Below are 12,794 nucleotides of genomic sequence, written 5' to 3' on the forward strand. Positions count from 1 at the left end.
CCGGCCAGGTCTGGATTCCTGCAGAGGATCACACTGCACCACCTTCCTGATACAACACGACCGAGGACACAGCCGGGCCAGGCCTGCGGGGGGTGCTCCGCTCCCTCTCTCCAGGCCCCGCCTGGGCTGCTGGGCAGAGGGGGATTGGGACTGTCCACGCCAAGCTGGATGGGAATGACTCCAACCCATGTTTTTCTGTCCTTTGGAAAACTCTGCCAAGCCAAACGCCTTCAAGGATGGCACCATTCTCTCTGTCCTTAGATGGAGGGTGGTGATGTCACCGACTCCCCAAGCTCCTGGGGGTCCCCAGCCCACCACAGCTGGGGGCCGCAGCCGGGTCACCCGGAGGCTGTGCCTGGAGTCTTCCCCTGCCCCCCACTCCTTTGCAGGGAGCACTCTCATGAAGCAGGGAAGTAGCCATGGCTAAAACTCAGGGTCTCTAGAATCTAAAAGCTAAATGTTCTGAGTGTGCCACGCTGTGACAAGGTTTCCCTTCCCCTGAATCCCCAAAGCAGTGCTCTCACTAGAAACTGTTGGCACCATTTTATGATGAGCATGTACTGGTTCAGAGAGGTGAAGTAACTCTCCCAAGGTCACACAGCTAGAAAACAGCAGAGCTAAAGTTCAAACACGGGTTTCTCTGACTCTACACTAATCTTCTGTCTGCACCTTCTTGGTGGGTAAAAGGTTTCAGACTCACATTCTGGAAGGAAGGGAATCCTGGAGGCCAGGGGAGACGCCACACGTCTTTGGAATAGCTCAGCCCGCTTGTGCGTGCCTCAGCTTTCAGACTTCATGACCTCAGGAATCTGCTAGATCAAGGCTTGATGCATAAAACCAAGTGGTCAGCTAATGGAAGTACAGATTTAACTGCCGTGAAAGATGCTTCGGTGTGTCTGATTTAAAAAAAAAAAATCTACATTGAACATACCCTGACAGGCCTATTTAAAAAAAATCAATAATGATAAAATTTGAATGGAGATCCACATGGTGAGCCTGGAAAGGGGCCCTAAACTACTCAGCTGAGACACTGGCTCTCAGACTTGGCGGGCGTTCAGGATCACCTGGGGGATGCCTTCAGACACAGGGCCCCCACCCTATCCTGGGGTTTCTGATCAGGGGGTTGGGGAAGGGACAGAGGCTGGCACTTCACACAAGCTCCCTGGTGATGCCAATTCTGCAGGTTCATGGGCTATAGTGTGAGAACGAACAGCTGAGACCACCACCAGTTCACTGCGGGAAACAGCTTCCCCCCAAACCCTCCACGCCACCCATCACCCCAGCCCGGCATCCCTGGGAGGGCCTCCTCCACCACCAGCCTCACCCGCAGGTCCCCTTCCTGCTGTGCTCAGGACAGTCACAGTCTTGAAGGAACAACAAAAGGACGATTGGCCCCTGGACCACGCGGGTCCCCTTAAATGCAGGTGGCTCGCAGCAGTAAGAACTGCAGCGCTGCGAGGTCAGTGGTTGCCTCCATCCTTGGGTTCAGGGAACCTCGGATACGGGAGGCTCACTCTGAATTACACTCGGATTAACCCCCGCGCTGTCCCAGGGTGGGTGCTGTGTATTTCTGACCCTGAGATGGGAGAGCTTGCCGCGGGGCGACTCTGAGCAGAGGTAGGCGGCATCCACACCCAGAGGCAGGCTGCCAGGCTGGAGGACGCGGCGCGTCCTGAGTGGTTCCAAGGTGAGTCTCTCAACACGAGAGAGCAGCCGCTGCAGGTGCAGCGGGGCGGACGGGCCTTCCCAGGCCAGAGCACGAATGGGATGAGGGTGTGCGGCCAGCGCGGAAACCGAGAAAACCCCGACTAGCTGTCCGTGCCAGAAACAAGTGCAGAGGAGGCAGAGTCCTCTTCACAGCCGTGCGTGCGTGTCCAGAGTTCCACATCAGCGGGGCTCGTGGACTGCATTCGCACGTTTTAAAACCTGTCTGTATCTGCCTCCACTTCGGTAGCTTAGCTGAAGACAGACATCTCCTGGGTCGCAGAAAGCACCTCTTACCTTCAAAGGAAGTTAATATTTGCTCTGAAAGCCACACTCACAGATGAACAAAGAGGTTTCTTTCAAATACTGAAAGTGCTGTTTGGAGAATTTTGTCCCCTTGGCTGATTAAACGAGGACTAAATATGCTACGTCCCTGACATCTGAATTCTGCACTCTTTCCTTAAACGTCCGTGCGAGACACACCACACACGTCCTGGGCCCGGCAGTTTGATTGTTCATTCGCTGGTTCAACAAGTGTTTGCTGAGTACTAACTAAAAGCCTGCTTATTTAACCTATACGCAGAGTACATCATGAGAAACGCTGGGCTGGAAGAAGCACAAGCTGGAATCAAGATTGCCGGGAGAAATATCAATACAGTAAAGCGTCTGCCTGTAGTGCAGGAGACCTGGGTTCGATTCCTCGGTTGGGAAGATCCCCTGGAGGATATGGCAATCCACTCCAGCACTCTTGCCTGGAAAATCCCATGGACGGAGGAGCCTGATAGGCTACAGTTCATGGGGTCGCAAAGAGTCGGACACGACTGAGCGACTTCACTCACTCACTCAGATGTGCAGATGACACCAGCCTCATGGCAGAAAGTGAGGAATAACTAGAAGCCTCTTGATGGAAGTGAAAGAGGAGAGGGAAGAAGTTGGCTTAAAGCTCAACATTCAGAAAACTAAGATCATGGCATCCGGTCCCATCACTTCATGACAAATAGATGGGGAAACAGTGGAAACAGTGTCAGACTTTATTTTTTTGGGCTCCAAAATCACTGCAGATGGTGATTGCAGCCATGAAATTAAAAGACGCTGACTCCTTGGAAGGAAAGTTATGACCAACCTAGACAGCATATTCAAAAGCAGAGATGTTACTTTGCCAACAAAGGTCCATCTAGTCAAGGCTATGGTTTTTCCAGTGGCCATGTATGGATGTCAGAGTTGGACTATGAAGAAAGCTGAGAACTGAAGAATTGATGGTTTTGAACTGTGGTGTTGGAGAAGACTCTTGAGAGTCCCTTGCACTGCAAGGAGATCCAACCAGTCCATCCTAAATATTAGTCCTGGGTGTTCTTTGGAAGGAATGATGCTAAAGCTGAAACTCCAGTACTTTGGCCACCTCATGTGAAGAGTTAACTCATTGGAAAAGACCCTGATGCTGGGAGGGGTTGGGGGCAGGAGGAGAAGAGGACAACAGAGGATGAGATGGCTGGATGGCATCACTGACTCAATGGACATGAATTTGAGTGAACTCCGGGAGATGGTGATGGACAGGGAGGCCTGGCGTGCATGCAATTCATGGGGTTGCAAAGAGTTGGACACGACTGAGCGACTGAACTGAACTGAAAGCCAGGGGCCGGGCATACAGCAGCGCGGACAGAAAGGGTGTGATCTCAGAGAGTTCGTGTTCAATTCTACTGGGGAGGATAAGCTGCTGCTGCTGCTACGTCGCTTCAGTCATGTCCAACTCTGTGCGACCCCATAGACAGCAGCCCACCAGGCTCCCCCATCCCTGGGATTCTCCAGGCAAGAATACTGGAGTGGTTGCCATTTCCTTCGCCAGTGCATGAAGGTGAAAAGAGAAAGTGAAGTCGCTCAGTCGTGTCCAACCCTTAGCGACCCCATGGACTGCAGCCCACCAGGCTCCTCCGTCCATGGGATTTTCCAGGCAAGAGCACTGGAGTGGGGCGCCATTGCCTTGTCCGGAGAATAAGCTACTGATCACAAATAATTAGGAACAGAGAGGAGAGGAACACGGTTCTTCCTGGTGAATCGCAGAAGAGCCTGGCTTGGTCTAAAGGGAGAGAACACCGTCCTGAGAAAACACAAAGGAAGAAAGATCCCAGGTGCAGGAACAGCCCCAGCAAAGGCCCTGTGGCATTGAGGAACCCAAGAGAGCGCGCAGGCCAGGGTGGCTGGGGTGCATCAGATGGGCAGAGGTGGGAGGTGGGGGGAAGACCCCACAGAGCCATGTGGACCCCAGGAAAGGCTCCCACCTTCATCTCGAAAAACACAAAGCTTTAGAAGCATGAGCAGCTGGGTGCCACGACTCCATTTGCTCTTTGTAGAGGATCACTTTGGTTCTGAGTGGAGGACACACTTGAAAGGGAGGCCTGTCATCGGTAGATGAGGGTAGTCCAGGCGGGTGATGATGGGCGAGGGGGTTCCAGAGGGTCAAGGACCTAAAGCTAGACACGCCTTCAGGACAGACTGGCGGTGGGGGGAGGAGACGAGGCCCCAGGTGAGCTCCAGCGGGAGGGAGCCTGGGCCGCAGAAGTGCCGGCCCTCCCGGGTGCAGAAGGGTGAGGGGTCACCAGCAGCCACAGGGCAGGGGAGGCTGAGGCTGGCCGCGCGGAGGCGACTCAGGGCTAGGGAGGGGGCCGTCTAGGTCTGGGGGAGCAGGAGATTCTCTACGCAAGAGGAAGTGGGGAGACACAGGGCTCCAAATGAGGCAGCTGGTGGGAAACCAGGCGGGTGCGATGGGGCAGAGAGAGAACAAGGCGCTTCCCGGGCCTGAGGGCGCGGCCGGTGTCAGCGGGCCGTGAGCTGGACACCCGGGGTCTCCCGGAGCCGGAGGGCGAACCGCAGGCTTAGGAGCGGGGCCAGGGGCCGGCGCCGGTACAAGGCCGCCCTCCGGGGGCCGCCCCATGTCACAGCGAGGGCAGCGCCCACTGCCAGCTGAGCCAGCCACCGGGAAGGCGCGGGCTGCCCGAGGGCGCGCAGCCGCCCTCCGGACCCTCCCTGCCGGACGGCCGGACGTTCGTTCGTACAGCGGCCCTGCACGCTGCCCCGTCGCCCAGGTTTCCACCCGCGCTTCCCTCGGCGACGGCACAGCGCGCCCCAGAACCCCGGCCGGTCCCTCGGGTCCCTCCTACCAGCGCGCACCGCCCCCTGAAGTGCTGGCTGGCCCCCAACCTGTTCACGGCCCCCATCCCCAGCACGGCCCGGGGGGCGGTGCCAGGGGAAGGGGGGGCGCGTCCAGCGGGCTCTGCCCCACGGCCTGGCCGTGCCCGTCACAGGGACAGCGAGCTGGCCCCAGGGCACGGCGAGCTGGCCCCAGGGCACGGCGAGCTGGCCCCAGGGCACGGCCACCTGGCCCTGCGGGCCCCCTGGGAGGAGCACCCTCTGGGGCAAAGCCTGGGGGTGTGCAGCCACTGCGGAGGGCCTGGGCCCCGCCTCAGGGAGACACGGGGTACACTGCTTCCAGGAGGGTTCGGGTGGCGTCCCGGGAGGGTGGGACACGGCCTGGCCCGGGGACTCGCTCTGCAGGCGCGCCGCCTTGCGTCCACACCAGCCGCGGCCACTCAGCCCTGAGGGGCGGGCCCTGAGGGGAAGGCGTTCTGGCAGGTTCTCTCTGCCAGGATCTCCAAACCTCCTACCGCTCCAGGGATGGGGCGCCGGCCGAAGCCCCGGCCAGCTCGCACGGAGATGAAGACGCAGAGGAGTGGGGTGTGGGCACCCCCCTACCCCGCCCGCCCAGTCTGCAGCCACCTCCCCACGCCCCCCACTTCAGCCTTGGGAACGTGAACCCTGCCCCCCCAAGCATCCTCGCAGGAGGCGGCCGGCCACACGGCCCCCAGCGCCCCCACCTGCAGGTGACGTGGCTGATTTTGGAGGGGGGCTCAGGGGTCCCCCGGGCTCCGTGGAGCTAGGCCCAGGAGGGCGGCAAGGTCACTCACCTTTGATTCCTTCTTCTTGACCTTCTGAGGCAGACACGGCCTCTGGAGAAAGACGACCTGCTTGGTGGACACGGTCCCCTCCCTGCAACACACGCGCGGCGGGAGCGGAGGATGAGCCCCCTTACACGGGGGCTGGGGGGCTGGGGGGGGTCAGACCTCCCACAGAGGCCGCCACCTCCAACTTCATCCAGACCAGCCGCCCAGGGAAGGAAGGGGGCTGCCCAAGATGGAAAGGTCAGAGGTCGCAAAGCCCCCCACAGCACACACCTTTGCTTCTGGGGGGCTGTCTCACGGGCCCAACAGAAGCGGGCACCCTTGAAAGGCAGCTTCGTGTCTGAAAACCCCTCTTCCCATGCTGTGAAATGACAGCTGGCTTCTTGGCCAAATGACGACAGAGTGGCCTCGGTGAACACAGGACTGGGGGTGGGGGGCTCTTCCAAGTCTGTCTTTGGGGATGAGGCTGGGGGGGGCAGTGCTGGTTGGCCTGGGATGGCTGGCCAGTGAGGACCTGGGCCCAGGCTGAGGCTCCAGCTGGCTGTGTGTCCTCGGGTTTGTGACGGAGCCTCCCTGAGCTTCAGTTTCATCTATAAAATGGGCACGATATCTATGCTTACCACCTCACAGGTAATTAGGAGGACTAGTTTGACAGCAAGCCCAGAAGACAGACAGAAGGCGTTTCAGGGTTGGTAAGACTGGGATAAATGCCCCAAACAACAAAAAATCCCGCCTTCCGGAATGCTCTGAGGACTAGATGAGACTGTATACAACATGGCCGCCCGGCCTGGGGCACACACTAGGTGCTCAGGTTCTTTTGCAAATGAGAGACCTGGGCCCCCTCCACCCCGGTGACAGGCTGGGTGGCAAGTCACTGGCTGAGCTGCCCACGTGGGGAGGGGGTGCTTGGGGCAGGGGTGGTTAAGATTCTGAGATCCTGGGCCTGCCGTTCCTCGGGTGGAGAGCTGATGCCAACAGGATTCTACAAGTCATGCACACGAAGAGCTGGTTGGGACGATGCAAGCTTCGGTAAGGTAAGCTGGTTATTGGTACCTGGTTGTCCTGACGACGGGAGTCGGCAGCACACAGGTGAGCTGCCAACCGTAGGCGGCCAGCGAGTTCAGCAGGGGCACGTAGTCCGTCTGCACCTCCACACCCTGGGGAGAAACGCCAGGTCAGGGTTGGGGCCGCCTCGTCTCAGGGACCGGGAGGGAGCACCAGGTCACCAACCCAACAAAGCAGAAGGGGGCCACACTCCAGCTCCGAAGATGCTGCAAGAGCCTGGGGCCCAACTCCCGGACCCCTGCCCAGGTCTGCGCGTCGTGGGGTCTCCCCCACCCAGGTCTGTGCCATCCTGGGGTCTCCCCCCGCCCCGGGTCTGTGCCATTGGCGAGGGGTTTGAGTGTTTGTTCCACTCTCTTCTGGACAGATCGCCTCCCTGAGTGTCACTCAAGAAGAAGCACAGTCACTTTGTCTCCAGGACAGACCCAGGGCCTGTGACCCCGGCCGCTCAGGGGGTGTCAGAGTGCCTTGTGGGAGTTACACTGCATCTGAGCAAAAAGCAAGTCGCTGCATCCAACCAGAGCAGCCACGCGCACACACTCACACACATACAAATACACCACGCCGCACACACACCACACCATACACATATCACACCACACACACAAACACACACACCATACACACATAACACACACACACAAATACACCACGCCGCACACACACACCACACACACACACACAAACACACACACAAATACACCACACCGCACACACACCATACCACACACACACCACACACACACCACACACACAAACACACACACCATACACACACCACACACATACACACACAAATACACCACACCGCACACACACCATACCACACACACACCATACCACACACACACCACACACACATCACACAAATACACCACACCGCACACATAACACACACACACAAATACACCACACCTCACACACACCACACCACACACACACCATACACACACACAAACACACACACCATACACACACCACACACATACAAATACACCACACCGCACACACACCACACACATAACACACACACACAAATATACCACACCGCACACACACCACACCGCACACACATCACACCACACACACACCATACACACACCACACACACACCATACACACACCACACACACACACCATACACACACCACACACATAACACACACACACAAATACACCACACCGCACACACACCACACCACACCACACACACACCACACCATACACACACCACACACACACACCATACACACACCACACACATAACACACACACACAAATATACCACACCGCACACACACCACACCGCACACACATCACACCACACACACACCATACACACACCACACACACACCATACACACACCACACACACACACCATACACACACCACACACATAACACACACACACAAATACACCACACCGCACACACACCACACCACACCGCACACACACCACACCATACACACACCACACACACACCATAACACACCACACACACAAACACACACACCATACACATACCACGCACATAACACACACACACACAAATACACTACACCACACACACACCACACCCACGCACCACACACACACCGCACACAATGCACACACCACACACACACCGCACAACACACAGAAAACACACTAGACACACACACGACACCACACATACCACACACATACCACACACACACACCACACAACACACACGTGGAGGGGGTGGACAGGGAGAGGACCCACCGTGAGGCCCCTGCCTGGGCCCCGCACCCTGCTTTCTCGAGAGGCAGGTGACTTCCGACGGCAGCCCCACCGGGCCCTGCACCCCTGACAGGCATCAAGAGTCCTTGCGGCCGGGACAACCACAGGCCCACGGAGGGGCAGACAGGAGGGACGGCTCAGCCCTGCCGCTGGGTTCCCGTCCTGCAGACACCAGGGCACGCACGCGTGCAGACACACACACACGCGTCCCCCGAACACAAGATGGCCCGCAGGAGGGCCAGGAGGCTGGCAGGTCAGCGCAAAGGAGCCGGGGCCATTGGGGTAAGGGCGGGCTTCCGGGGGCTCGGGGGCTGGGGGCCATGGTGGGCGGGGAGGGGAGGCCCTTCCCAGGGGGGACCCTAGCACGAGCCCCACAGCGAGCAGGCAGGCGCCAGGCAGAGGGCTGGCCTGTGGCGAGGGGGTCTCTGGGGACAGAACTGGGGGCGGAAGACAGAAGAGGGACAGGCCGGCCTGCCTCCCCGGGGCCTCCAGAGTTCCCATCGCGGGCACCTGTCCCCTGGGAGCCTCCACTGCACACGGGAAGTCGAGGCCTATGGCAGCGGCTCTCCAAGTGCGGGCCCATGAGCAGCCTCACGCTGGAACTTGTTGCAAACAGAGTCTCAGGACCCACCTAGACCTGCACAATCAGAAACTCCTTTAGAAATGGTGGGGCCCAGGGGGCTGTTCTTTTTCTTCTTTTCTTAATTGAAGTGCTGCATGGGACCAGGACATGCCTGGCAGTCTACTGGTTCAGACCCTACACATATTCCCGGTCGGGGAGCTGAAGCGTCACATGCCGCATGCTGGTGTGGCCAAAGAAAGCCACTGACGTGCTGCTGACTTGCAGCATTCCATTGTTCTCGGGTGCACACCGTAGCGATCCAGTAGCTTGATAGATTGTACTACACATAATAGATTGTACTCCACGTAAGCCACGAGCGCCCAGTCGTGTCTGACTCTCTGCCTCCCACTGACTGAACCCTGCCAGGCTCCGCTGTCCAAGGGATTTCCCAGCAAGAATCCTGGACTGGGGTGCCATTTCCTTCTCCAGGGGAGCTTCCCAACCCAGGGATCAAACCTGTCTCTTGCATTGGCAGGCAGATTCCTTACCGCTGAGTCACCAGGGAAACTCCATATAAAGTGATCATAAATCACATATTCTTCCCCTGTGCTGTACATGACATTTTTGTATCTTATTTTATACATGATAAGTTGTACCTCTTAATCCCCTTCCTTCTCTCCGCTGGTAAGCACTGGTTTGCCCTCTGCCTCTGTGAGGCTGTTTCGGTTTTGCTGTATTCATTCATTTGAGTTTTTAGACGTCACATATAAATGGAAACCTAAAGTATCTCTCTCCCTGGGACTTATTTCACAGATCAGCATAATACCTCCTAGGATCTGTGTTGCCGCAAATGGTATCGCTCCATCCTTTTCTGTGGTTGAGTAATATTCCACTGTGTGTGTGTACACACACACACACACCACTCTTTAATCCATGTCTACTGACTTGGGTTTCTTCTGTATTTTAGCAATTGTGACTCATGCTGCTATGGACACTGAGCTACACCTATCTTTTCTAATTGGCGTTTTCATATCCTTTGGAAACACACCCAGGAGGTTTTTTTAAAGAACACTTCTAATAGTTGAGATACAACTTAGTCTGAAAAAGACTGCCTAGAGAATCGATTAGGTTTCTTCTGATGACAGAAAAGAGTCTGCAGTTTTGTGACCAGAATCTATCTGCTGTTAGCTCGAAGCTTAGCCCTCCCCTCATTCTCCACGAGGGGCAGAGAGGTCAGGGGGCTCTGAAAGGCTCAGCTCTGCACTGACACGGTGGGGGTGCAGCTGGACTGGGCGGAAGGGAGGGAGGCAGGTGCAAAAACCAACCTTGGAGGGGGACGGGAGGGGCCCATTCTGGCCCGGACCCTGGAGCCCCCACGCAGGCCCCACCCCGTTTCTGCCCCACCCCCGGCACACGGAGCCCTCCCTGGCAGGCCCGCGGGGCCAGTACACCCCGGGCTCTGGGCAGGGCCCTCCCCGCCTGCTGCGGCCGCTTTACCCTGAGAACCCGGGCCCCCATCCCTGCATTCTGGATTTAAGGAGAAGGGAGAAAATGTTAAACCCACACTCAGGCTCTGCGAGGTTGTGATTACTCAGGTCTATCAAGAATAGCCTTCCCACTTTATCAAGCACCAGGACAGGCCCGCCACAATCAGACAGTCGCCATGGCAACCAGGACCAGCGGCGCTCACAAAGCCAGCGGCAGGATGGAGCCCTTTCATCGGGCCGGCCCGGTTCTCTCCTCCGTGCCCAGCGTGCCGGACAATGGGCACCCCGGGGGGCAGCCTGGCCCACCTGCCCAGACCGGGCTGCTGAGCCGGGCTTAGCTCTGCGCTCTTCTCCTCCTCCACCATCTTCAAGAGGAAGACAGCAGGACTCCTCCCCAGCAGCCTTCCCCCTCAAGGTGGGGGATGCCAGCCAGAGGGTCCAGAACCATAAAGACCAAAAGGAAAACAGAGAGAAAACATAGCGGAACATGGCCTGCCTGAGACAGCCCAGGGTTCAGTGCCAGGTGCTGCCAGCCGCTGTCACAGCACGGGTGGAAAAGGAAAGTACAGACGGGCTGGGCAGGGGGAGGGGGCTCACCCTGCCAGACCCTGCCACGCCCAACCCTCTGGGCGGCCTTGATGTAATTAACGGTTCAGGCGGTTTTCCAAAGGCACCTGTATCAAAGCCCGTGTGCATATTATCAATAGTCAAAAGATGACGTTTCTAAAAACGACACGAGCCCCATGCAGTCGGGGGAAGCGGCTTTCAAGTCCGTTCGCTAGGAAAGGGGGTCGGGCAGGCGTCGGATGGAAGGCGCTCTCTGATCTGCTTTTCCGTGACACTCCAGTGAGGAGAGACGCACACGCAGCACTCCAAAGCCAGCCCGCTGATCAAACGGAAAGACATTTCTGGGAACAGGAGCAAAAATTTTAATTAACTCTCCACTCTCCTGTGTGGATGCGGCATCTCCGATCACACCTGGAGTGTTAAAAAAAAAAAAAATGGCGCATCTCCTGTGGTTCTTCGTACAAAAGGGATCCATTTTTATTTACGGCTCTTTTTCCTTTGCTCCCGAGGATGCCTCCTGCCTCAGGTGGCCGCGAATCCACTAAAGAAACAGACATCCAACACAACCTTCCCCCACCCTCCAAAGCCAGGACAACACGACGCCACGTTTACTAACAAACACTTGTGTCCTTTGATCCTTTCCAAAAGCCCCTGCAGCAGAGAATATTAGGTAGCGTCCTGGTCCAGCGATTCTCTTTGCTGGTATCACTGCGCACCTCTCTTTTTCTCCTTGTTTCTGTTCTAGAAGGATCTGGGACAAAAGCAGCTTAAAAGACGACACTTAGTTCCTGACTCGTGACTGGAGATGAAGAAGGGAATTCAGTTTCCATGTCTGAAAGGACCTCTGGGCTAGTCTCCTGGCAGCCTTGGCCGGGGGCGGGGCAGGGGGTGGGGGGTGGGGGGGTCCTTTTCCTCCATTCCCAGAGAGGACTCGCGAAGCAACAGCCCTCGAGAGGCTTTTGTAAACTGCTTTTTGTAAACTGCTTTGTAGCCTTTCAAAACACTAACGCCCAGCGCTAATTGGCAAGGCATGTTTATATACGATTTCCTTACTTAAAAACTTCAGGCATCTTTTGATTTCCTACCATGGGACATGAAGGCTTAGCGTGTCCCTTCAGGTGTCTTACTTTCTCTTTCCTGGTGCCCCCAGTGGAGAGATCATGTAATTAAATCAAGTCTATGTCACTGCTGCTGCTGCTGCTAAGTCGCTTCAGTCGTGTCTGACTCTGTGCGACCCCACAGATAGCAGCCCACCAGGCTCCCCCGTCCCTGGGATTCTCCAGGCAAGAACACTGGAGTGGGTTGCCATTTCCTTCTCCAATGCATGAAAGTGAAACGCGAAAGTGAAGTCGCTCAGTCCTGTCCGACTCTTAGCGACCCCATGGACTGCAGCCCACCAGGCTCCTCTGTCCATGGGATTTTCCAGGCAAGAGCACTGGAGTGGGTGCCACTGCCTTCTCTGCTCTTCTTCCTACCCATCAGTAAATATCCCATGTGCCTAAATATTAATATATTACTTCAGGGAGGCCTGGCATGCTGCAGTCCACAGGGTTGCAAAGAGCTGGACACGACTGAGCGACTGAACTGAACTGAACTGAGAGAATCAATTCCTAGGCAGGTTGATAAAGTCCCGGGTCCCCAAGAAGGAGAGAGGGGTTTGAGGCTTCTGAGGAGAAAGGGGTCTGGAATTCTCAAG

General features: G+C 56.8%; 1 protein-coding gene across 2 annotated transcripts in view; it reads right to left on the bottom strand.

Annotated features, from left to right (window-relative positions):
- RFTN1 (raftlin, lipid raft linker 1) overlaps positions 1 to 12,794 on the bottom strand; it is a 232,212-nt gene that overhangs the window by 5,246 nt on the left and 214,172 nt on the right. For both annotated transcript variants that reach the window (XM_069568689.1, XM_069568679.1), the window contains exons 8-9: positions 6,711 to 6,814; positions 5,664 to 5,745 (exon numbers count right to left, since the gene is read on the bottom strand). In XM_069568689.1, the coding sequence (XP_069424790.1) occupies positions 5,664 to 5,745; positions 6,711 to 6,814 (186 nt within the window). The remainder of the gene's footprint in view (positions 1 to 5,663; positions 5,746 to 6,710; positions 6,815 to 12,794) is intronic.

This window comes from Ovis canadensis, chromosome 1, assembly GCF_042477335.2.
Source record: "Ovis canadensis isolate MfBH-ARS-UI-01 breed Bighorn chromosome 1, ARS-UI_OviCan_v2, whole genome shotgun sequence".
Lineage (NCBI taxonomy): Eukaryota > Metazoa > Chordata > Mammalia > Artiodactyla > Bovidae > Ovis > Ovis canadensis.